The sequence below is a fragment of the Saccopteryx leptura genome, chromosome 2, assembly GCF_036850995.1.
Source record: "Saccopteryx leptura isolate mSacLep1 chromosome 2, mSacLep1_pri_phased_curated, whole genome shotgun sequence".
In the NCBI taxonomy this organism is placed as follows: Eukaryota; Metazoa; Chordata; class Mammalia; order Chiroptera; family Emballonuridae; genus Saccopteryx; species Saccopteryx leptura.
Window position 1 is genome coordinate 257030544 of NC_089504.1, and position 26506 is coordinate 257057049.

Consider the following 26506-nt stretch of genomic DNA (forward strand, 5'->3'; position numbering starts at 1 on the left):
GCATGAACATTGAACAAGTTGCAACTCGCTCTCTTGTGTGACTTCTCAGTGCACTTATACACATATTTCTCTTTGGCTGTTGTGTGTTCCTCGCCTGTTGTCTACCCAGGCAGGCATCTGGTCTTCCTCCAAGGTTCAGCAATCTTCCTCTGGAAGCCTCTCTTATTTCTAGATGTTTCTTCCTGACTGCCGGCCCTGCACTGATCCATCCTTCCATGGTGACACTGATCATCTCTCCCTCTGTGGGCTGTATGTTTCCACATGGAAAGTACTGTCTGCTCCTTGCTGAACTGCCAAGAGACGACTGCAGTGTGTGACCTATGGTAGGCACTCGGGGGAGTGTGGGGAACGGAGGGCAAGAGGGAAGGGTACATAAGTAGGGTGAGCAGGAGGGGTAGGACTGGGCGGGAGCCAGACAACTGACTTCACGACTCTGTCCCTTGTGTTCACTGGGTTCACAAATTCATCATCTCCAAGAGTCAGCTCAGCTCCTCAAATCAGGTGCTCTTAAGTTTCCAGAAAATTGAGGGTTTTTTAACTGTTGGCACAATAAAACCTTTCCTTGTAATCCAGGTGCATAGCCTTTGTTTATGTATTCTACAGCTCCAAAACAAAAATCAATGAAAGAACTGTTTCTCCTTTAATCTCCCAGGGGTTCAACTTACAGCACCAGCAATCAGCACTGTGACTGCTTTGATTTCTGAAGCCAGGACCAGGGACCCATTCTTGCCCTTCCCCCACTCCTTTCTCCCTCTACTCCCTGTCACCTCCCCTCCTCACCCATCCCTACCACACTCAGTCCTTCTCTTCCAGGTTTCCCCAGGGTGCTTCACCATATAAAACATAAAGAAAAAGGAATTTTTACTTAATAACTCCTCCCCTTCCCCCAATTATTACATCAAAAGACAGTCTCTTCAACATTTAGAAAAAAGTTGGTTCTCTGGGGAGAAGGAGGCAGTGGAGTAAGAGTGAGGCCCCCTTGAGTCAAGCATTCCAGGTCAATAGTGATTGGGTCCCATGGACTATATGCTGAAGGCCTGAGTTCTAGTTCTCATGCCTTTCCCTGTTCGCTCTGAGACTGTGGAGAAGTCATTTCTAACCTTCTTGGAGTGACAACTGCTTCAACTATCATTGAGAACCCTGGACTGAAGCCCGTCCGGGTCCTTCCAAAGCTAGCATTCACTGACTCTGCTATGGTTGGCATCTTGAATAATCAGGAGCAGAAACCAGATTTCGATGCTATAGTAAAAGTGGCCCAAAATAATGAGTTCAAACTGATAGTGTGCCTGTTTTCTTCTGTTAAGGTGAGCATCCTGACACTTAAACCTCAGCTGGTTATTTTTACTGGAAAACTGAAGTATTCAGGGCCAGTCCTCTAAAGAAGCTCTCTCCAGACCCTCTGACAGGAGAGCAGGGGAAGAGTGTGGCATCATTGGAACACCACGAAAGGTGAGGATAACTGCTGGGGGAGGAAGCTGACTAGGAAAAGCTCAGCTTTGAACTCTAAAGCTCCAGTGAACAAAACTGGCAATTTGGCTATGCATTTCTGTCATTGAATCACTTGGCTTTGTTCAGTGGGTTGCTTTTAAATGTTGAACCAACACTTTGTAAACAAGGCTTGCAGTAAAGTCCATGAGACTTTGCAACTTGACTCGTGGGGCATTTTATTTCATTCCAGCTGGTTATTAAATTACCACTGCTCTAGCGCTCAAATAAAGACTCTCTTATCTTTTGCCCCATTGAAGCTGCACTGACTGATCAACTCTGGGACAGGAGACCATGGGGAAGAGAGTAGCCATCGTTGGAGCTGGCGTCAGTGGCCTGGCCTCCATACGGTGCTGTCTGGAGGAGGGGCTGGAGCCCACCTGCTTTGAAAGGAGCAATGATATTGGAGGCCTGTGGAGATTCTCGGTGAGTAGTCCACTACAGGGACACCATAGAAGGGACATTGGTTCGACAGCAAACCAAACCTGATCAGTTCTAATTCAGATTTGGAGGTAGATCACAAAAATTCCAGATCCGGAAAGTAAAATCTCATCTCTCCCATCTCACCTGCTGATGTGAAATATCCTAAAAAGGAAGTCTCCAGCTTGTTAAATATTGTGGCTAGCCTGACAGAGCCCAGACCTCCAGGCTGTAAAGAGTGCTAATGTCAGTAATTAGCCCAAGACCACACCACAGCCTCCTCATGTGACTGACAAGGTTCTGTGCCTACTGCTCTTAAATCCAAGAGGCATGGGGGAAAAGAAAAATAAAGACCTAAACGAAATCAGAAGGCCTGAGTTCTAGTTTCAACTCTTAGGCTTTCTGGGCAAATAATTTTAGGCAAGTCACTTTTCTTTCTGAGCCTAAAGTGCTCATCTGTAAAATTCAGAGGCTGGAAATCAACTTACCTCTAATAAGTCTTCCAATTCTAACAGGCTATGATTCTATAACTCACTCATGTCTGTTGGGCAAACATTATAAGCCGTTATAAGTAATGATGCTGTGTGCTGGACATGTGGTTACTGAATGCTCTGTGAGCTCCAAATCCAGAGGAGGAAGTGATAGTCTCTGCCATTCAGACTCATTGTTGTAGAAATAATATAATCAGGAAATGTTCATCATAAACACAATTTTTAAATTCCAAAATCCAAGTCTGGAGAAACTTCTAGCCTTTCTGTCGTGAATTTCCCAACCATTCTTATTGGATGGAGATGATACATGTTTGGCTTGAAGGCATTAATTCTATCCACCTCATTCACCTTGTATTGTATATTCTATCCTGGTCTCAGTTATAACCCAACCTGCAACAACAGGTCGCTATAACACAGAGTATCAGCACTAATTTAGAACACATTTGTATTCATCTTAAAAGCTTTTAATGGGATCCAATACCTCTGAACATATTACATAAGTTTTAAGATAATTAATTTTTAGTTTTCACTAGGGAATACGCAAAAGGTTGTTGGGGCATTTTTGTTCTTGTCTTTGTTTTTTTATGAATTAAGTTTTTGCCTGACCTACGGTGGCGCAGTGGATAAAGCTTCAACCTGGAATGCCGAAGTCACTGGTCTGAAGCCCCGGGCTTGCCAGGTCAAGGCACATATGAGAAGCAACAACTACAAGTTGATGCTTCCTGCTCCCCACCCTCTTTTTCTCTCTTAAAAAAAATCAGTTTTCTTTATTTACATCTGCTCAGGGTGATATGGTCAGCTTTGCCTACATCATGAAATGGTTCTCTGTTATCTCATTAGGAACAATTAAAGGCTGCTTGAGCATCCATTTTGGCAGAGCTATGTACTAGGTACTAGGATAACTACCACAGGTGGCATAATCACTCTTCACAAATGGTTTCTGCTCCTTTGCTGAAGTAAGCCATCACATAGGTCCAGAACCCTTTGCTAGAAAATGGGCAAAAGCTCCTGTGATGGCAAAACCTGTCCTGAAGTCACATGGTCAGAAAACATGAGTCGAAACCACAAGGTTATTTATAGTCTTTATTTGTCCCACTTTGTGTTTCACTATAGGGAAGTCTGTTGCATGTATTAAATAGGGTACTACCTCATATCTCACAAGGAGTATTAAGGAAAATAGTTCCCAATTCTACAAATTCCAAAATATATCTGGCCTGAAGAATTTCAAATAAGACATTATGGGACCTTACAACAAGAAAGTTGTCAACTCAGTGACTGTCAACTTAATGAACCAGTGCCCTGAGATTTAGAAGAGGGTGAACAACTGAAAGCCCAGCAGGCCAGGGAAAACGTCCTGCAGGGATGGCTCCTGGCCGAGACCTGAAGGAAAGTAGAGGACCTCTATGTAACACACTACAGAGTGTCGTTCCCACCGCAGTGTATCAACGGCACTCTGCAGACGCACAGGTGGGAGAGGCTTCTAGGTAGGAGTGACCAGCAATCCATCAAAGGCACAGAGAAGGAACTGAACATGGTATATATCCAGGCGTCTAAGTTCACCAGAGCAGCCTGAGCTGAGACTTTATTTACAGAAGCAACTGATGATAGGTCGATGAGATGCAAAGTCAGACTCTGGGTTATCCACAAGAGGGGACAATGTCTCTTTCCCATGAGGTCGCTGAGTATAAGCAGAATTATATCACAGTCGCTGTAGGGCTGTAAATACATACAAATAACGTGAACATGGCACCCTCGGCATACCACAACCCTTCCCTTTTTTTCAAGGAAAAGTAGCTTGGTATGATGTATGATCAGAGGGGGATTTGGGGAAAATATGTTACATAAGCTTTCACCTAGCAAGTCCTGTTAGCAGAAGGGTTCTGGAAAAGAGAAACCTGATCATCCTGAACTTTTCTGTGTACTTTTCCTGTAAAATGAAAACCCAGTCGGGTTCATACCCCAGCAGGTTGAGTAAGAGCATGGTTTAAGTTTCATATGCTCTCACAGGGCCTCCCAGCCTCAAACAATTTTAATCTGCTGTGATAAGAGGTTGCTCAACGAGCTGTGGACAATAGGTCAGGATATTTTAACTGCAAAGGGGAAAAACAGAACTATCTGGACTTTTGTTCTGCTTATTCATTCTTTCATTCACTCAACAAAGTCATATTTGTAGAGCTATAGGTAAGAGGAGGGGCAGGCAGCCAGTGTCTTAAAAGGAGAGCAAAAACAAGTGCTAGGATAGCTACTGTACAAGGGACCATGCGATGAGGGCAGTGAAGACCGGCAGAGCATGGTGGGCAAGATGGTCTCCAGGTGGTGAGGGCACAGGCAAGGAAAGGCAAAAGGGGGAGGCGGGGTCTGAGCTGGACCTCAAGGGTATATTTAGACCAACAGCTATGAGACAGGTGAGCAGAGATGAAAAATGAAAGAAGATCAAGGGGATGACTAAAATGCAGGCACAGCAGTCTTGAATTAGACTCTGACCTTGCCCTCAAGTTGTTTATGTTCTAGCAGCAAAGATGAAAGATGGAACGCAGTGATAACTCTACCAGGGGTCCCCAAACTTTTTACACAGGGGACCAATTCACTGTCCCTCAGACTGTTGGAGGGCCAAAACATACAGTGCTCCTCTCACTGACCACCAATGAAAGAGGTGCCCCTTCCGGAAGTGCAGCAGGGGCCAGATAAATGGCCTCAGGGGGCCACATGCAGCCCGCAGGCCTGTATTTTGGGGACGCCTGCTTAGCAGACAGTGAGAATCTGCTGGTGGCTGCTTGGAACTCCGAGTTCTGAGCAACGCCTCTCCACCAGAGGCAGAGTCTGAGCTTCTTTTCCTCCTTTCTGACTCAAACCACCCGACATACTGAAATAATGAAAGCGCCAACTCTCTGGAGCAACTATCTGTTGTTATGCAACACATCTATTTTCTTTAGCCTCTTAGGGAAAAAATCCAAGAAGCTGTTGGACACATATTCTTCTTTCCTCATGTTCTAATTGGCTGGGGTCCATGAAACAAAGGGCGGAGATTCATTAACGTGGAAATAATCCAAGAGCAGAATGTTACATCTTTTAACCAGTCCCAGCCTGCAGCTCGGCCCTTCTAGCTTCCCTGGGCAGCTGAGAACCCTCCTTCACCCCGTCCCCCTCTCCGTCATCAACAAAAGGCCCTGGCTGTGGGTGAACAGGACAGACACTCCTGAGAACCTGCCTGGCATGAGCCTCACCCTCTTTCTGACCTTAGCAGAAACTTCCAACTGAGGTTTAAAAGGTTAAAATCTGAGCTTAGTGCTTTTTGAGAAAAACAGCAACCATGAGTAGGGGATATGTTATTTCCAACTTCAGGCAAAACATGAGGCCTCAGGCAGCCCCCAGGAGACACAGTCCTCCCAACTCTATCCAGTCCTTCTGTCCTCCAGGGGTCAGGTGGGGCCGGAGGAAGGTGGATATGGAGCAACATGACATCCCAGGCTTTTCCTTCATTTCCTGGGAGTTCCCTCGGGGTTTGAGGGCACAGAGGCTGCCACCTTCCAAACATACCTGTAAGGCAGCACACAATGTGAACTTCTGCCCACCCCTTGTGACACAGAGGAAATAATGACTTTCTGTGAAGCCTTCAGCCACTTCTCAAAAGAAGCCTGCTTTTCAGTGACACAGTGACTTTCCAATGAAGTGGCTAGGGGGGAGCACAAGTTCTGCACCTTCGGTGTCCTGTGTTGCCTTGTGAGGAGAGAGTGCCCCTGACTGCTGAGTGGAAGGCCTCAAGCACAGAACTCACTGCCAGCAGAGCAGGGATTCTTTAGGTGCGGCCTCCGCACCAGCGCATCAGCAGCACAGCTGTTGGAGACGTGCATTCTCAGGCCCCTCCCCAGACCCACCAAGTCAGAAATTCTGGGGGCGGGCCCAGGAATCTATGGGCCAAAGAGTCCTTCAGGTGATTCCAATTTCAACAAAGTTGGGGACCACTTCAGTAGAGGGTTTTAGTGCTGCTGAAGAGCTTACTGTTCACCACAGAGCCAACCAAACAGGCTAAAAGCTGCAGCCTCCTTTGGGCCATTTAGTTGTGTGGGTTTTTTTGTTTTGTCGTTTTGTTTTGTTTTGTTTTGACCTGAGCATGAGATCAGCAGCACTGCTGGGACTGATAAAAGAAAGAACCCTCTATGAGACTGAAAACCCAGCGCTGATCCTGAGGTCAAGGAGAATAAGAGGACTAAGGTGGACAGCGGCCACCTCTGAGCCAGGAGCTTTGCTTTTCTTTGTGAATCTTAGAGACCTGTTCATTTTTCTCATGGGTCTTTGGTTTTTGTTTTTCTCTTTTACGTGTTAGAAAGCTTTCAGACAACCACGGATTGCATAACCACTGCCAGCACACCATTTCTGTCTTCCTTCCTAAGCTCTGTTGTGCTCCCTAGGACTACTCAGAAGAAGGCAGAGCCAGCATCTACCCGTCAGTCTTCACCAACTCTTCCAAGGAGATGATGTGCTTCCCGGACTTCCCGTACCCTGAGGACTACCCCAACTTCATGCACCACAGCAAGCTCCAGGAATACATAAGGGCATTTGCTCATAAGAAGAACCTTTTAAAACATATACAGTTTGAGGTAAGGGCCTTGTAACTTGTGCTGTTGATGTCAATATGTGTGTGGGTCGGGGACAGAGCAAGGACACAGCACTCAACTGTAGAAATCCAAGACAAAGGGTTGGACACCTCCCCCACCGGAAGGGAGCTGTTGGTACAGATTGTAAAGTATTCATGCACTGGGTTTTGCTTTGTTCTGTTTTGCTTTTGTCCCTACACATGTTCCTACGAGTCTCAGAGAGCTGTGATAATGCCACAGAAAAGGCTGGGGGCAGCTCTGCTGTCACCATGTGCTGTCACCCTCCTACTCTCATATTTCAGCAATAATCTCATATCCTCACGTCAGTGTGCTGTGGGTCAAGAAGGCATGGCCATCATTAGAAATTCTTCCATTACGAAGATAGTGGCAACCTAAATGAATGATTAACACAGTCTCTCCCCTCATCCTCCACCCACTTAGCTCCTCAGATTAGGAGCCTTAGGAATTACAGCACCAGAAGCACTGTCTGTAAACAACAATGCTTTACATTTGTTTAGTATGCTTAACCTCAATTCATTACTTTTAAATAGCACATAGACCTAGAAAATAATCAGCAAAATTATTTATTGGGATTATATACAGTACAGCTTTATTTGTAATATTAAAATAATAAAATTACATTATATATTATCCCAATTGGTTAAGTATAATAATTCAATAAACAATTATGATAAAATAATGATTTAATTAAATTATAATAAACATAATTATAATTATGTTTAATATAATTTAACTTGATTTTTATATATACTTACATAATAGTCATACTATGAAAGCAGCTAATATTTCCAAAGGAGAGTGTCTACCCAGAGCAAAGGAGAGACTAAGGATTAAACCTCAAGACATTCCGTGTACACGGAATGGGAGTTGAGCTCCAAGAGGAAGGAGTCACAAAGGTCAGCGGAGCATGGCAGCATGCAAATGACATGACATCTTTTGCTAGAATAGTGTTACATAGCCCGAATCTACTAACTTTATGTCAGAGTACTATGCCCCAGTAAGTAATTTCCCCTGTGAGATCAGAATATTTATTGTGACTCCTACTTTAATGTCTTCCCATTTATTTCTTAATGACCAGGAGAGCTCATAACAATTATTTCTTCCACAGAAACACTGCTAAGTGAATAAATAAATAAACATGGAATTATAAATTGAAGAAATTTTTTCTGATTTTCTTTAAGACCCTGGTTTCTAGTGTAAAGAAATGCCCCAGCTTCTTAAGAACTGGCCAATGGGAAGTTGTTTCAGAAAAGGATGGGAAGCAGAAATCTACTATTTTTGATGCTGTAATGATTTGTTCAGGACATCATGTGTACCCCAATCTACCAAATGGTTCTATTCCTGGTAAGTCTGGGAAATTCATAATGATCTCGGGACTTATACCCAAACATCAAGGTTGAAGTGGATCTTTCCATAGGTTGTACATAATGATTACTTTTAAGGTTGCAAAGATTTCAAAAAATAGTTTCAAATTTGATGATATGTGAAAACCTAGTAATAACTGGCCACCTGGACCTCTCAGCTAAAAGAATAAAGGATCTGTAAGTGAGAGATAAAATGAAGACACAGGTCTTATCTTAGACACAACTCAAATGTAAGTCCTACTGCACATGTGATCTCTGGGTGAAGGTACGTTCATAAAAGTAGAGTCCAATTACCAAACTATTGGAAACAGTCACATTTTCTTATGTTATGAATAATATAAACATATTTGTTACTTATAGAGGAAATCTGGGTTTTCTAATTTCATATATGTCCACATTTTGCAAAAACTTTAGAAATTTCAGTGTGTGTGTGTACGTAGTGGCACACTCCATTCCTATGAAAAGTAGCAAACATCAAATAAATACAATATACAGGCTTCCTTCCCTTCTTTCTCCCATTCTCACTTCCTCCCTTCCTAAAAGAACCACATGTCCACCCAAAAGTACTAGAGTTCCCATCTCAAGGCATGGTGTTCACAGGCCAACAGCAATTAAAAGAGGAGAGTTTCTAGGAGACCAGATCAAAACCATTAATGTGGAGAGGTAGTGTGTTTTGTATAGGCTTACAATAAATAGTGTAGGCTTAGAATTCCTGGGCCCAGCTCCTTACTCCATTGGTTCCTTACCATGTGACCTTAGTCAAGTCACTTACTTATTTGTCTTGATTGCTTTGTCTTTTAAAATAGAGATAATACCAGCGCCTGACCAGGCGGTAGCGCAGTGGATAGAGAGTTGGACTGGGATGCGGAAGGACCCAGGTTCGAGACCCCGAGGTCGCCAGCTTGAGCGCGGACTCATCTCGTTCGAGCAAAAGCTCACCAGCTTGGACCCAAGGTCGCTGGCTCGAGCAAGGGGTTACTTGGTCTGCTGAAGACCCGCAGTCAAGACACATATGAGAGAGCAATAAATGAACAACTAAGGTGTTGCAACGAAAAACTAATGATTGATGCTTCTCATCTCTCTCCGTTCCTATCTGTCTGTCCCTATCTATCCCTCTCTCTGACTCTGTCTCTGTAGAAAAATAAATAAATAAATAAAACTTTAAAAAATTAAAATAAATAAAAGAGATAATACCAGTACCTACAATTCAGAGATGTTATCAAGAGTAAATGGTTAAAATATATAAAGCCTTAAGCAGATGACCTAGCCCACAGTAAGTACTTAATAAATATTAGCTATTATTATTATCAAAACAGAAGTTCTCGTATTTCAAGGGCTTTTTAAAGGCACTAAAAGTAATTATTTAAGGGTTTCTTGTCAAAAGCCACCAAAAGGATAAATGAATTTCAACTAGGGAACTTTTTTAAAATTAAGACTGCTAATAGGAGGTTTAAAAATACCAAAATATATGCGTCTTTATCATTTCTTCTTAAAAACAAATGAAACCATTTTCCCATTCTACTTAGGCCTAGACCACTTTCAAGGCCACTGCCTCCACAGCCGGGACTATAAGGGCTCAGAAGCCTTCAAGGGGAAGAGGGTCCTCGTGATTGGCCTGGGAAACTCAGGGTGTGACATCGCTGTTGAGCTCAGCCATCTGGCTGCACAGGTAATGAACTGAAAGGTTTGGGGAAACATACTTGGAGAACAGCCCTGTTACTAAACCAACAGCCTGGACAGGGAGGACAGTGTTTGCCATGTCTTACCACACGGGATTCCCCTGCCGTATCCACCCATAAAATCAGGGGAGGCTGCAGACAGCCTCGCAGTGAGGCAAAGCAATATGGCCGATGTTCGTAAGGAATTGCACTCTGCTGGAACCAGAGGTAAGTCTGTGTGTGTGTGCAAGTGTGCATTCTTGTTTTAATTTTATGTTCTAATCACCTCCAAGCAAACTGGTGGACAGTCAGATTCTACCTTTACTTATTTAACAGTATTTCTTACCACTCTGACGGTAAGATTTAGTTCTTACTACTGTTTACCCATCAAACAGCCATGGCTCAATAATTATTGGGTACTTTTTATTTGTCAGAAATAAGTCAGACTACATCCTGAAGTCATGGAGCAGGCAAGGGGGAGGGGACAGGTATGCACACCTTTGCAAATGGAGGTAACGAGACATCAGTGACATTAGCCGTGGCAGTGGCAGCACCATGAAAGGAGAGGCTAACTTAGCCTGAGTGGAGTCAGGGAGGCTTCTGAGCAACATCACACATGCCCAGCAAACACTAAAGACACAGCATATCCTAAAGGAAACAGGTGCTCGAGAAATAAATTCTTAAATGGGTGTAACTAAAAGCTAGGGATTTTGTTTTAAGTCAGGTTCCCTTTGGTTATCACACGAGTGGTATAACAGACAAGCAGGCAGGCTTGACCCTGGGCGGAGGCAGCTGCCATGGTTTGGGATGCCAGCAGGGTGCTTTGAGGGTGTGGAGAGAGAACAGAGTGAAATCCCTGGCATCTCCTCACCTCATTTGAGCTAGAAATTTAGCTACATTTCCAGCACTGAACCCAGCCACTCCCAGCATTCGGGTTCACTGGACTGACTGCTCTCCACCAGACCAACCCTCTAGTCTAAGAGCGATGGAGATGAAACCCACCATGGTTGAATCCAGAGTCCCCTTGTTCCAAATCCCAACATGTCTGGTTCTCATTCTTTTAACAACTACATGTTGGTCCTCTGAGGTGGAGGGAGGGTGCACGTCAGCCTCTATCTGGTTTCCGTCACAAACCTGCCTCTTTAAACGTGGTCCTGCCTGCACAGTGAAGGAAATAAACACCTGAAGATGTCCAGAGAATTGTCTTGTATCTGTTAAGTTCTTACAGAATGATCTTAAACATAATGTTGCCTTTCCCACCAGATCATGATCAGCACCAGAAGTGGTTCCTGGGTCATGAGCCGGGTTTGGGATGACGGCTATCCTTGGGACATGGTCTATATTACCCGTTTTGAATCCTTTCTCCGGAATTTCCTGCCTTCATTCATCTCTGACTGGTTATATGTCAAGAGGATGAACACATGGTTTAAACATGAGAACTACGGCCTGATGCCTTTAAATGGGTACTGCAAATAATCCACATTTATCGTTCAAAGAGTGGGGCACTAGTTTAAGTGGAATTCGTTCTCCCTAGGTCTTACTTCACTTGTCTCACTGAGACAGGTGGGATTAAACTAACACTGCATAGGTGACTCAGAGACCATCAACGGGATGAAAATCTTACTGAAATTGGTCCGGTGGGGAAAGGCATAGGGAAGAATACAAAATGGGAATGGAGCAGGCAGTTAGATCATGCGATATGCAGAATTCAGCTGTGGTCGCAGCACTCCAGACAGAGGTTTAAGGGCTGAGCAAATTCATCAATTGTGGGTTTTGTTTGTGTGTTTGTTTTGTTTTGTTTAGAAATATCTTGTCCAATGGGGATAGAAATAATAATAATACCTACTCCCCAAGCCTGTTGCAGTATTCAGATCTTCTAATATGCTTCTAATATGTTCTAAGGAACAATTAACAAAATAGTGTTAACCAACATGTCTCAGCAAGTAGGATGTCTCTTACCAAAAGTGCAGACCTCCTCCACTACAGGAGAGTTGGCATTCTCACAGAATGGAGAGGAGGCATGGGATACGTCAGGCTTGGAGATCCACAGAACCAATGGAGTCAATAAAATAAACAAGATTTTTTTCTTCTTTTCCAAGTTGAGAGGAAGGGAGATAGAAAGACAGACTCCCACATGTGCCCCAACTGGGGTCCACCCAGCAACCCTCATCTGGGGCCAATGCTCTGTCTATTTGGGGCCATGCTTGCAACCTAGCTATTTTTAGCACCTGAGGCAGAGACCCACAGAGCCATCCTCAGCACCCAGGGACTGATGCATTCCAACCAATCAAGCCATGTCTGCAGGAGAAGAAAAGAGAGATAGAAAGAGAAGGGGGGAGAGTAGGAATGGAGAAGCAGATGGTCGCTTCTCCTATGTGCCCTGACTGGGAATCAAACCCAGGACACCCACATGCCCAGCCAATACTCTACCACTGAGCCAACCAGCCAGGGCCAACAAAATTCTTTTTTTTTGTATTAATATTAATGGGGTCACATTAATCAATCAGAGAATAAGATTCTTTTTTTTTTTTTTTTGTATTTTTCTGAAGCTGGAAAGGGGGAGAGACAGTCAGACAGACTCCCACATGCGCCCGACCGGGATCCACCCGGCACACCCACCAGGGGCGACGCTCTGCCCACCAGGGGGCGATGCTCTGCCCCTCTGGGGCATCGCTCTGCCGCAACCAGAGCCACTCTAGCGCCTGGGGCAGAGGCCAAGGAGCCATCCCCAGCGCCCGGGACATCTTTGCTCCAATGGAGCCTTGGTTGCAGGAGGGGAAGAGAGAGACAGAGAGGAAGGAGGGCAGGGTGGAGAAGCAAATGGGCGCTTCTCCTGTGTGCCCTGGCCGGGAATCAAACCCAGGTCCCCCGCACGCCAGGCCGACGCTCTACCACTGAGTCAATTGGCCAGGGCAAGAATAAGATTCTTTTATGCAGTTCTCTATAGCAGGGGTCCCAAACTTTTTACACAGGGGGCCAGTTCACTGTCCCTCAGACTATAAAAAAAAAAAAAACTATGAACAAATCCCTGTGCACACTGCACATATCTTATTTTAAAGTAAACAAAACGGGAACAAATACAGTATTTAAAATAAAGAACAAGTAAATTTAAATCAACAAACTGACCAGTATTTCTTTTTTTATTTATTTTTTTCTTTTTTCCATTTTTCTGAAGCTGGAAACAGGGAAAGACAGTCAGACAGACTCCCGTATGCGCCCGACCGGGATCCACCCGGCATGCCCACCATGGGGCGACGCTCTGCCCACCAGGGGGCGATGCTCTGCCCATCCTGGGCGTCGCCATGTTGCGACCAGAGCCACTCTAGTGCCTGAGGCAGAGGCCACAGAGCCATCCCCAGCGCCCGGGCCATCTTTGCTCCAATGGAGCCTTGGCTGTGGGAGGGAAAGAGAGAGACAGAGAGGAAAGCGCGGCGGAGAGGTGGAGAAGCAAATGGGCGCTTCTCCTGTGTGCCCTGGCCGGGAATCGAACCCGGGTCCTCCGCACGCTAGGCCGACGCTCTACCGCTGAGCCAACCGGCCAGGGCCTGACCAGTATTTCAGTGGGAACTATGGGCCTGCTTTTGGCTAATGAGATGGTCAATGTCCGGTTCCGTATTTGTCACTGCTAGCCGTAACAAGTGATATGACGCGCTTCCGGAGCTGTGACGCATGCATCCTGCGTCACCGGAAGTAGTACTGTACGTGAGCAACGCTGCACTTAGTGGCACTCTCACTGACCACCAATGAAAGAGGTGCCCCTTCTGGAAGTGGAAGTGCAGCGGGGGCCAGATAAATGGCCTCAGGGGGCCGCAGTTTGGGGACCCCTGCTCTATAGAGACAGAGCCCGACACCTACTAATGAAAAAAAGTGTTCTAGGTAGAAAAATCACTGTATAGACAGAAAAAAGATTTAAGTGGGTAAAAAAAGGATTCAGAAATTTTATCTTTCGCCAATGCTAGCAAAAGTGTTTTACTGTGTTAGAGAAATGGGTTATAGAAAAATAAAGAGGAAACTGAAAGCTGACACAGCTAGTATCAGGCTTGGGTGTCTATCTCACAGGTCACATCATTTATCTTACCTAGTCTGGCAGACAGCTCAATTCCTAAAGGGAAAAAAATGGTTATTTCATGCATTTAAAATTATGTTTAATGTAACAGAAGTTCCAAAGCTTGAGCTGGTTAAGTTTTTTTTTTGTGGGTTTTCTTATCTTGTAATAGTAACTGGAAATTGTATTTTGGCTTTGTCCTTTAGTTTAGACAAATTAAAACATAGTTTTGGAAATCTACTCCTAGGAACTAAGTTCTTTCCCAGAAAGGGTTCCAAGTACCCTAAGGGACAGATACATTCTCGCTCCTGCGGGGGGGGGGGGGGAGCAGGTTTCACTGTGACCTACGTTTTCTCACCTTACATGGTAAAAGAAAAGACGGCAGGGCTGTAGAGGTGGAGAACTTTATAAAACTTATAAAGTTCCATAGGGTTTGAGAGAGTTAGGGGAGGTTCCCAAATCCCTGAAGGAACCTTAACTCAAAATAAAAAAAGTCACTAAAAAAAAATTCTTAGAATTTTAGCAACAGAGGTATAGTAGCAAAGTTGTGATACTTTCTTTTATATGTTAGACATCCCGCCACAGTACCTCTTTCGCCTCCTCCTGTACGATGAGACCTCAGTTGCAATAAGCCTGCACATATAATAACGATGCTCTCATGCCTGGCACTCTCTTACCGCTTCACAAATAATGTGTTTCATCCTCACAACAGCCCTATGAGGCAGATTCTATATTGTCCCCATTTCACACTGAAGGGAGCAAACAGACAAGCAGCAGCTAGTAAGAGATGGGACCAGGTTGTACATTTGGTCATCTGGCCCCAGAGCCAGCACTCTTAAACATTCTATCATGTCTAGGAATTAGCTTTATTCCAATCCATTTGGTGAGTCTCCAAATAGCATAAGTAGCCATAAGAAAATCTTCAAGTTTCCAGGGGCCAAAAGAGGCAGCTCAGATAGAAATTTTTAAGGACCATTTCAGGCAATAAGAAGGAATTACCCAAAAGGAGAGAGTTCAGTTGTTCTCATGCTGATGTTCACCTGCTCAGACTTGGTTTCAGTGCTATAGGCTGTTGCAGACAGCTCTTGGAAATCAGGTACCTGACAGCAAAGGACTTTGTCTCTTGTTTCTGCACAGTACCCTGAGGAAAGAGCCAGTGTTCAATGACGAGCTGCCATCACGCATCCTGTGTGGCACCCTGTCCATCAAGCCTGCTGTGAAGAAGCTCACAGAGACCTCAGCCGTGTTTGAGGACGGGACTGTGTTTGAGGCCATTGACGTTATCATCTTTGCAACAGGCTATGCTTATGCCTACCCCTTCCTTGATAACTCCATCATCAAGAGCAGAAACAACGAGGTCACTTTGTTTAAGGGAATCTTCCCCCCAATGATGGAGAAGCCAACCTTGGCCGTGATTGGCTTTGTCCAGTCCCTTGGGGCCGCCATTCCCACAGCTGATCTGCAAGCACGCTGGGCTGCTAAAGTGTTTACAAGTATGTGGACCATTCTGTATCTGAATCAGTCAGTCAATGAATATTCCTGAGCACCTACTGGATACTAAGCACTATGCTAGGTGCAAGAGATACAAAGGAAACAAGACAGACATGTTCCCAGACCTCAGATGAGGGGAATGCCACAATAGGTGGAAAGTTCGAGTGTTCTGGTGAGGGGAGCTGGACAGTGAGTTATTCCATAAAGAGGGGACAGCATGAGGAAAGGTATAACGAAGGGGAAACAGCACACAATGTGTGAGAATCCAGGAACACTTTGGTGTGAGGGAACAGAAGGCTGAGGCAGGGAGAAGGATAGCAGTGCGTCACTAAAATGTCACAGCACATTGCAAAGGCGGGAAGGCCATGTCAAGGACACGCTGGAAGCCTTCTTGCTGTCCACCTGTGTCAGAATAACAATTTCAGGTCACACCTATTCTATGGACAATCTTTACCCCCTCCCTCTTTCAGCTCCATGGTTTCCAGGGGCTACAAGTCTGTTCATGTGAGAAAACCAAGAATACAAGAATTACATGGAGCAAGGCAATGTCTCAACTATACTGATTATCACTGTTATTGAAAGTGTCCTTTTATTCAAGGGCTCAAGAATCTTGATCAATATAGGTATACCTTACCTAACATACTGTTCATAAAAACTTAAGACTATAGGTAATGAACAAAATGTTACAATCACAGAGTATATGTATGTTTTCTAAAAAATGTCATAGATAAATAAGCTTTTCTTTCAAGTGTACCACAAAGGAAAATTACTGTTAAAAGCAATGTCACGTAATCTTTTGTAAGGGTGCTCCTCTATAAAATACCCTTATTGTCTTTTCTCTTCATAGGCACAACAGTGCCTTGTGCCTTGAGGTATTGGGGGATGACTGAGTTTACAAAATCCAAAAAATTTTACATTAAAAATGGGTATCACCTGACCAGGCGGTGGCACAGTGGATAGAGCATCGGACTAGGATGTGGAAGGACCCAGGTTCGAGACCCCGAGGTCACCAGCTTGAGCATGGGCTCTTCTGGTTTGAGCAAACCTCACTAGCCTGGACCCAAGGTCACTAGCTTGAGCAAGGAGTTACTTAGTCTGCTGTAGCCCCCAGTCAAGGCACATATGAGAAAGCAATCAATGAACAACTAAGGTGTCGCAACGAATAACTGATGATTGATGCTTCTCATCTCTCTCTGTTCCTGTCTGTCTGTCCCTATCTATCCCTCTCTCTGACTCTCTCTTTCTCTGTCTCTGTAAAAAAAAAAAAAAAAAGGTATCATTTATTCAGTCACCAAATATTAACTGAGCACCAACTATGTGCCAAGCTCCGTCTTGGCCCTTAGGACACAACATCAAACAAAATGATGAAAATTCTAGTAGACGCACAATAAACATGGGACTACAGGGCACTGCTAAGCTGAGATAAAATACTAACAATGACTGGGATGTGTTCAGACACTGTGAATGTCACAATAACTTCTTGTTATTGTTACAAAGGCAAATAACCTACCATCAGCAATCAGAAAAAGCATCCACTAGTGAAATTTATTAAAAAAAAAAAAAAAAAAGAAAAGAAACTTAAAAATTTTGCTGCCCCTTTCTAAAAAAAAAATTCTTTTTCAATTACAGATGAAAAACAATATTGACTTTGGATGTACAACCTAGTAATAATTTATTTATATACTTTGCAATATCCTCTTTGGCTGCAGGTTGATTCTGAAAGAAACCATGCTTTTCTCCACTATCCCATTTTAACTGTCCTGAACCTTAAAAGTGAATTATTTCACCAGATTATCTCTTGAGAGAATCTTTAATGAGAGGCGGCAGATAAGAAATCTGAAGATTGGGTGATGGGAATGTAGCATAATCAAATGTCAAAATAACCTGGAGATGTTTTCTCTGAACATATGTACCCTGATTTATCAATGTCACCCCATTAAAATTAATAATAAAAAAAGAAATCTGAAGAAACTGTTAAGCTATTATGTGCATGAAGTGTTCCTGAGTATGTTGAAGACCAGGCCCTCTGTGATGTTGCAGGAATATGAGGCTGGGTGATTTAAAGCTACAGACCCTTTTTTTTTTTTTTTTTTTTTTACAGAGACAGAGAGAGAGTCAGAGAGAGGAATAGATAGGGACAGACAGACAGAAATGGAGAGAGATGAGAAGCATCAATCATTAGTTCTTCATTGCGCATTGCGACACCTTAGTTGTTCATTGATTGCTTTCTCATATGTGCCTTGACTGTGGGCCTTTAGCAGACCGAGTAACCCCTTGCTCGAGCCAGCGACCTTGGGTCCAAGCTGGTGAGCTTTTGCTCAAACCAGATGAGCCCACGCTCAAGCTGGCAACATCCAGGTCTCGAACCTGGGTCCTTCCGCATCCCAGTCTGACTCTCTATCCACTGCGCCACTGCCTGGTCAGGCTAAAGCTACAGACTCTTCTACTGTCACTATCCCATTGCAGACTAGCTTTGCCATTCCCAGAACAGACTCACTGGTTTCTCACATCTTTGTTTCTGTGGATATTCTACTTAGGATAACAAAGATAATTCCCCTTGATACAAAATCTTTAAGGACAGAGTCATAAATACAGAATACAATTCATCATATGTCATTATACATTTCTGATTTCTTTGTCTTTTTCAATATGTCTCTTTTCACTTCTTTTCTAGACTCATGTGCCCTGCCAACTACAAAGGAAATAATGGATGATATTGATAAGAAAATAAAGAAGAAACTTAAGTGGTAAGAGATTGTACTTGCTAATAAAACAAATAGAATACTAGCTATAATCAAACAATATTAGATTGGCAAATAATAGTCAATACATTTCTCCTGTGTAATGCCTGGTTCTCAAATGGGTGGTTTTTAACCCCCAGGTGACATTTGGCAAAGCCTGGAGACATTTTTGGTCATCACAAGTGACATAGACATACCACTGGCACCTAATTGGTAGGAAGCAGGGATGCTGCTTAACGTCCTACAGGGCATAGGGCAGTCCACCCAAACAAAAAACTATACAGTCCAAATGCCAGTGGTGTTGCAGTTGAGAAATGACTGTAACATTTTCTCCAAGAGCTCCTTTCCCATCAGCCACAAGCTGGTCCTAGCCACAGCAATCAGACAAGAAAAAGAAACAAAAGGTACTCAAGTCAGAAAGGAAGAAGAAAAATTATCACTATTGACAGATAATGTAATAATCTGCATAGAAAACCCTAAAGATTTCACCAAAAAACTATTTGAATAAGTGAATTCAGTAAAGTTGTAGGATATAAATTAGTATTCAGAAATCTGTTGCATTTCTATATGCAAATAACTATCAGAAAGAGAAATTAAGAAAACAATCCCATGTACACCTGCATCAAAAAGAATACAATATCTAGGAATAAACTTAACCAAGAAAGTGAAAGACCTATACTCAGAAAGCTATAAGACATTGATGAAAGAAACTGAAGACACAAATAAATGGAATGCTATACAGTACTCATAAATTGGAATAATTAATTTCATTAAATTTTTCATACTACACAAAGCAATCTACAGATTCAACACAATCTCTACCAAATACCAATGGCATTTTTCACAGCACTAGAACAAATAGTGTTAAAATGTATATGGAACCACAGAAGACCCTTTATAGCCAAAGAAATCTTGAGGAATTACAACAAAGTTGGAAGTATTATACTCTGTAATTTCAAACTATACTACAAAGCTACAGTAATCAAATCAGTATGGTATTAACACAAAACAGAAGCATAGATCAATGAAACAGAATACAGAGCCCAGAAAGAAACCCATGTTTTTACAGTCAATTAACCTACAACAAAGGAAGCAAAAATATACAGTGGAAAAAAAGTCTCTTTAATAATCGGTGTTGGGAAAACAACAGATACATGCAAAAAATAAACAAAATAAAAATCCTAAAACTAGACCATTTTCTTACACCATACACAAAAATAAATTCAAAATGGATTAAAGACTTAAATGTAAGACCTAAAACCATAAAATTCCTAGAAGAAAACAAAGGCAGTAAATGCTTTGATATCAGTTTTTCCTTGGGCAATAAAAGGAAAAATATGTAAAATGGGACTACCTCAAAGTAAAAAGCTTTTGTAACAAACAAACAAGAAGCTCATAGATACAGAGAACAGAATGTTGGCTACCAGAGGGGTTGGGGTTGGTGAGAGGATGAAAAAGGTAAATAGAGTTAAATACAAGGTATCAGAAGGAGACTAGACTTTGGGTAGTAAGCTCATAATAAAGTATACAGATGTTGTATTATAAAGTTATACACCTGAAATTTATATAATGTTATAACCAATGTTACCCCAATACATTTTTTTTCTTTTTTTTTTTTTGTATTTTTCTGAAGCTGGAAACGGGGAGAGACAGTCAGACAGACTCCCGTATGCGCCCAACCGGGATCCACCCGGCACGCCCCATGAGCGACGCTCTGCCCACCCAGGGGCGATGCTCTGCCCCTCTGGGGCGTCGCTCTGTTGTGACCAGAGCCACTCCAGCGCCTGGGGCAGAGGCCAAGGAGCCATCCCCAGTGCCCGGGCCATCTTTGCTCCAATGGAGCCTCAGCTGCGGGAGGGGAAGAGAAAGACAGAGAGGAAGGAGAGGGGGAGGGGTGGAGAAGCAAATGGGAGCTTCTCCTGTGTGCCCTGGCCGGGAATCGAACCCGGGACTTCTGCACGCTAGGCTGATGCTCTACCACTGAGCCAACCAGCCAGGGCTGTTACCCCAATACATTTAATTTAAAAGATAAAGCTTCGGCCCTGGCCGGTTGGCTCAGCGGTAGAGCGTCGGCCTAGCGTGCGGAGGACCCGGGTTCGATTCCCGGCCAGGGCACACAGGAGAAGCGCCCATTTGCTTCTCCACCCCTCCGCCGCGCTTTCCTCTCTGTCTCTCTCTTCCCCTCCCACAGCCAAGGCTCCATTGGAGCAAAGATGGCCCGGGCGCTGGGGATGGCTCTGTGGCCTCTGCCTCAGGCACTAGAGTGGCTCTGGTCGCAACATGGTGACGCCCAGGATGGGCAGAGCATCGCCCCCTGGTGGGCAGAGCGTCGCCCCTGGTGGGCATGCCGGGTGGATCCCGGTCGGGCGCATGCGGGAGTCTGTCTGACTGTCTCTCCCTGTTTCCAGCTTCAGAAAAATGAAAGGAAAAAAAAAAAAAAAAGATAAAGCTTCTACATAGTATAAGAAACTATCAATAAAACAAAAATGCAACCGGCCCTGGCTGGTTGGCTCAATGGTGGAGCGTTGGCCTGACATGTGGAAGTCCTGGGTTTGATTCCTGGCCAGGGCACACAGGAGAAGTGCCTATCTGCTTCTCCACCCTTCCCCCTCTCCTTTGTCTCTCTCTCTCTCTTCTTCTCCCTCAGTCAAGGCTCCACTGGAGCAAGTTGGCCTGGGTGCTGAGGATGGCTCCGTGACCTCCACCTCAGGCACTAGAATGGCTCCAGTTGGAACAGAGCAACAGCCCAGATGGGCAGAGCATCGCCTCCTAGTGGGCATGTTGGGTGGATCCCAGTTGGGCACATGTAGGAGTCTATCTCTCTGCCTCCCTGCTTCTCACTTCAGAAAAATATAAAAAATAAATAAATAAATACACAACCTACCGAATGGGAGAAGATACTTGCAAATGATATATCTGATAAGGAGTTAATACCCAAAATACAATTCAACATCAAAAACAAACAATATGATTAAATAATGGGCAGAGGACCTGAATAGACATTTCTCCAAAGACATACAATACAGATGGCCAAAAAACACATTAAAAGATGCTCAACATCACTAATCATCAGGGAAATAGAAATCAAAACCACAACAAGATATCACCTCACATCTGTCAAAATGGCTACTGCAAAAAAGACAACGAATGAATAGTGCAGGGGAGGATGCGCACTGTCGGTAGGAATATAAATTAGTGTAGCCACTGTGAAAATCAATAGAGTCCTCAAAAAATTAAAAATGAAACTATAGTATGACCCAGCAATTCCACTTTTGGGTACTTATCTGAAGAGCATGAAACCAATGATTTTGAAAGATATATACGCCCCTATGTTCATTACAGCATGGTTAGCCAAGATATAGAATCAACACAGGTGTCTATCAACAGATGAATGGATAGATATGATGTGATATATTTCTACACTGAATACTACTCAGCCATAAAAAAAGAATAAAATCTTGCCATTTGCAACATGGATGGACCTAGAGATTATTAAATTGTCTACCAATTCTAGTCAAAAAAAAATTTTTTAAAAGAATAGTCATGTACTAAAGAGAAGTCTACGTTAATCAGTCAAAGTGAGACCCTAGGGTCAGTTCACTTCAGGCCACATGGCCAGAGGCAAAAGCCCAAGACAACATCAAAATTAGATAGAGATTAGGAAGGAAAGAAATAAAAGCTCATTTATAGGCAAAGAACAAATGATAAGTTTAATGTTGTGGCAAAAGAGAAAAGTGGGATTACTAATGGAGGTGCTAACTAAAATGCTACATTTCCAAGATAGAAAATAAGAAATTGGTGCTCCCTATTTACAACTCATTCCAATATATGATCTTTTCTTTCCTCAGGTTTGGCCAGAGCGAGACTTTGCAGACAGATTACATCACATATATGGACGAGCTGAGCTCCTTCATAGGGGCCAAGCCTAACATTCCATGGCTCTTCCTGACTGACCCCCAGCTGGCCCTGCAGGTGTACTTTGGCCCTTGTAGCCCATATCAGTTTCGACTTATGGGACCAGGGAAGTGGGATGGGGCCAGAAAGGCCATCTTGACCCAATGGGACCGGACAATAAAGCCAATTAGGACAAGAGCTGTCAGCAAAGCTCACACACCCCAACCGTTTTACAACTTGCTTAGACTGCTTTTATTCCCACTGCTTCTTCTGCCTGTTTTGTTTGAGTTTTATTAATGAGACAGCTCTTTGGAAATCAGAGTTCAGCCTGCAGGTCTAATTACAAATATACCTATACCTGTACGCATATGAAATCTCATAGCTGCTCTTTCTCTTTCAGCAGATGTAAAAGTGAATTCTGGCCCATTTGACTCAAAGTCCAAATAAAATGAAAAATATTCAGCACCTCCTTTCTCATGAGAATCTATGCTCTTAAAGGCTTTCCACATGCTGAATTGGCAAGTCTGGAGATGCCTGAGATTTAAAAAAAAAAAAAAAAAAATGGGAGAATGAACGGGAGCGAGCACAGCTTTGCAGGCTGCACAAGGTTTAATAAACTTTTTAAAGGATATTCGTCATGGGGAGAGGAGAATTGACATCACAATCGTGTTGAGTCTTCCAACCTACGATATGCTCTATTTTTCCATTTGTTTAGATCTTCTTTAATTGCTCTCAGTAGTGTTTTATAGTTTGTGATGGACAAGTCTTTCTTTTTTTCTTTTTTTTTTTTTACAGGGACAGAGAGAGAGAATCAGAGAGAGGGATAGATAAGAACAGACAAACAGGAACAAAGAGAGATGAGAAGCATCAATCATCAGTTTCTCATTGCGACACCTTAGTTCAGGGGTTGGGAACCTTTTTGGCTGAGAGAGCCATGAACACCACATATTTTAAAATGTAATTCTGTGAGAGCCATACAACGACCAGTGTACCTTACACATTATCCAATAAAAATTTGGTGTTGTCCCGGAGGACAGCTGTGATTGGCTCCAGCCACCCACAACCATGAACATGAGTGGTAGGAAATGAATGGATTGTAATACATGAGAATGTTTTATATTTTTAACGTTATTTTTTTTATTAAAGATTTGTCTGTAAGCCAGATGCAGCCATCAAAAGAGCCACATCTGGCTCGTGGAGCTATTGGTTCCCAACTCCTGCCTTAGTTGCTCATTGATTGTTTTCTCATATGTGCCTTGACTGTGGGCCTTCAGCAGACCGAGTGACCCCTTGCTCGAGCCAGCAACCTTGGGTCCAAGCTGGTGAGCTTTTTGCTCAAGCCAGATGAGCCCGCGCTCAAGCTGGAGACCTCGGGATCTCGAAGCTGGGTCCTCCACATCCCAGTCCAATGCTCTATCCACAGCGCCACCACCTGATCAGGCTGATGTATAAGTCTTACTCATCCTATTTCAGATTTATCTGAAGTATTTCATATGTGGATGTTATAATAAAGAGTAGTTTGGTGTTTTTTTTATTTCCTACTATTTAATGTTAACATATAGAAATACAATCATTTGTTCTATGAAGTTTTATGTAGATTCCATAATGCTTTCTACATAGACAATCACATCATCTGAAAACAGTTTTTTTTTCCTCCTGTTTCAATGTGTGTTTTACTTCTTTTTTCTTGCTTTATTATATTGGATAAAAACTTCAGTGTAATGTTGAATAGAAGTGGTGAGACCAGACATCCATGCCTTGTTTCTGATCTCAGGAATAAAGTATTCAGTCTTCTGTCATTAAGTGTGATGTTAGCTGTACATTTTTTCATAAATGACCTGTAAGTTGAGGAAGTTTCCTTTAATTCCTAGTTTGCCGACAATTTTTATCAGGAATATATGTTGGCTTTTGTCTGATGCTTTTTTCTGCATTGAAATGATTATATGATTATTAATTTTTAGTTTATAAATACGGTGAATTCCATTGATTTTTTTTTAAGAGAGAGAGAGACAGGAAAAGAGAAAGGGGGAAAGGAGACAGATGAGAAGCATCGACTTGTAGTTGCTTCACTTTAGTTTTTTATTTATTGCTTCTCGTATGTGCCTTGACCAGAGGGCCCAAAGCCAAGCCAGTGACATCTTGTTCAAGCCAGTGACCTTGAGCTCAAGCCAGCAACCTTGGGCTTTAAACCAGTGACTCTGGTCTCAAGTCAGCAACCTTGGGATCATGTCAATGATCCTGCACTCAAGCCAGCAACCCTGTGTTCAAGCTGGCAAGGCTCTGCTCAAGCTGACAGGCCCACACTCTAGCTGGAGACCTTGAAGTGTCAAACTGGCGCCTTCAGCGTCCTGGGCCCACACTCAATTCACTTCACCACCAGTGGTTAGGCGAATTCCATTTATTAATCCACCCTTGCATTTCTAAAATATACCTTACTTGGTAATATGTTATCCATTTTATGTACTATAGGATTATATTTATGTTTATATTTGCTATGAATTTTAGCATGAATGTTTGTGAGAGAAAATGATCTGTATTTTTTTATAATACTTTTGTCTGGTTTTGGTATCAGTGTAATGTTGGCCTCAGAGAATGAGTTGGAGAGTATTCTGAGTGGTGTATAATTGGCATTCTAGCTTTATTAAATGTGTAGCAGAATTTACCAGTGAGGCCATATTGGCCTGAAATTCTTTGTGGGAAAATTTTAAATTTAATAGATTTCAGATTACTGAAGTTACGTGTTTCTTCTTGAGGAAGCTTTGGCATTGTGTGAATTCCCAGCAATTTGTTCTTTTATGGAAGGTAATTCAGGAGGTAGCGCAATCTTTTCAACAAATTGTCCTGGAAAAATTGAGTATTTATATGATATGAAAACATGACCTAGAAATTTATTAAGAGATATTAAGGAAAAGCATGAAAAAAGTAATATTCATTTTCCTATTAATGGAAGCTTAGTTTGTTTCCATATCTTGACTATTGTAAATAATTCTTCAATCAACATAGAATTGCATTTTATCTTTTTGAATTAGTGCTTTCATTTTCTTCAGATAGATACTCAGAAGTGGAACTGCCGAGTCACAGGGTAGTTCTATTTCCAAGTTGTTGAGGAGATTCCCTGCTGTTTAACATAGTGGCTGTACCAATTAGCAATCTTACCTACAATGCAAAAGGGTTCTTGTCTCATCATCCTTGCCAACACTTGTTACTTTCTGACCTTTGGTTAACAGCCAATATGACAGCTGTGAGTGACAACTCACTGTGGTTTTTGGTTTGAATTTTCCTGATGATTAATAAAGTCTTTTCATATGTCTGTTGGCCACCTGTATGTCTTCTTTAGAAAAATGTCTATTCAAGACCTCAGCCCATTTTTCAATCAAAAATTTTGGGAATGTTTTCATGTAGATTTCTGAGTGCTTTGTAAATTTGGATTCTATCCTTTAAAAGATACATCATTTGCAAATATTTTTTTCTAATTCAGCAGGCTGCCTTTTCATTTTGTCAGTGGTTTCTTTCACTATCAAAGCTTTATAGTTTGATGTAACCAATTATACTGCTCATAAAAATTAGGGGATATTTCAAAATGAATATAAAGTGATAAAATATCCCTAATTTGCCTGACTAGGCAGTGGCACAGTAGATAGAGCGTCAGACTGGTATACTGAGGACCCAGGTTCAAGACCCCAAGGTTGCCAGCTTAAGCGCGAGCTCATCTGGTTTGAGCAAAAGCTCACCAGCTTGGACCCAAGGTCACTGGCTCGAGCAAGGGGTTACTCGGTCTGCTGAAGGCCCATGGTCAAGGCACATATGAGAAAGCAATTAATGAACATCTAAGGTGTCACAACAAAAAACTGATGATTGATACTTCTCATCTCTCTCCATTCCTGTCTTTCTGTCCCTATCTATCCTTCTCTCTGACTCTCTCTGTCTCTATAAAAAATATATATATATCCCTAATTTTTGTGAGCAGTTTATTTTTGCTTTTGTTGCCCATGCCTAGTAAGACATATACAGAAACATTTTTCTAAGATCAACGTTAAAGAATTTACAGTCTATGCTTTCTTCTAGAAAGTTTGGCCCTGGCCAGTGGCTCAGTGAATAGAGTGTCGGCCTGGTATATAGACATCCTGGGTTCAATTCCTAGTCAAGGCACACAGGAGAAGCAACCACCTGCTTCTATTCCCACCCTTTCTCTCCCCTCTCCCTCTCTTCCTCCTACAACCAGTGGCTTGGTTTGAGCACTAGGCCTGGGCATTGGGGATAGCTCAGTAGATCAGAAGACACCAGCCTCAGAAGCTAAAATA

The 26506-nt window shown here is 42.9% G+C and overlaps 1 protein-coding gene across 1 annotated transcript; it reads left to right on the forward strand.

Annotated features, from left to right (window-relative positions):
- Positions 1–1718: 1718 nt before the first annotated feature.
- Positions 1719–23369, forward strand: LOC136395931 (putative dimethylaniline monooxygenase [N-oxide-forming] 6). The gene is made up of 8 exons (XM_066371480.1): positions 1719–1911; positions 6806–6994; positions 8194–8356; positions 9903–10045; positions 11298–11497; positions 15217–15572; positions 18245–18317; positions 22160–23369. Exons 1-8 carry the CDS (start codon positions 1780–1782, stop codon positions 22500–22502), a joined length of 1599 nt encoding a protein of 532 aa, XP_066227577.1. The 5' UTR covers positions 1719–1779; the 3' UTR covers positions 22503–23369.
- The last annotated feature ends 3137 nt before the right edge of the window (positions 23370–26506 follow it).

Coding starts and splice junctions, on each gene's coding strand:
- LOC136395931 (XM_066371480.1), top strand. CDS start 1,780: ATGGGGAAGAGAGTAGCCATCGTTGGAGCTGGCGTCAGTGGCCTGGCC. Junction 1,912..6,805: donor GAGGCCTGTGGAGATTCTCG/GTGAGTAGTCCA, acceptor TGTGCTCCCTAG/GACTACTCAGAAGAAGGCAG. Junction 11,498..15,216: donor GGCCTGATGCCTTTAAATGG/GTACTGCAAATA, acceptor GTTTCTGCACAG/TACCCTGAGGAAAGAGCCAG.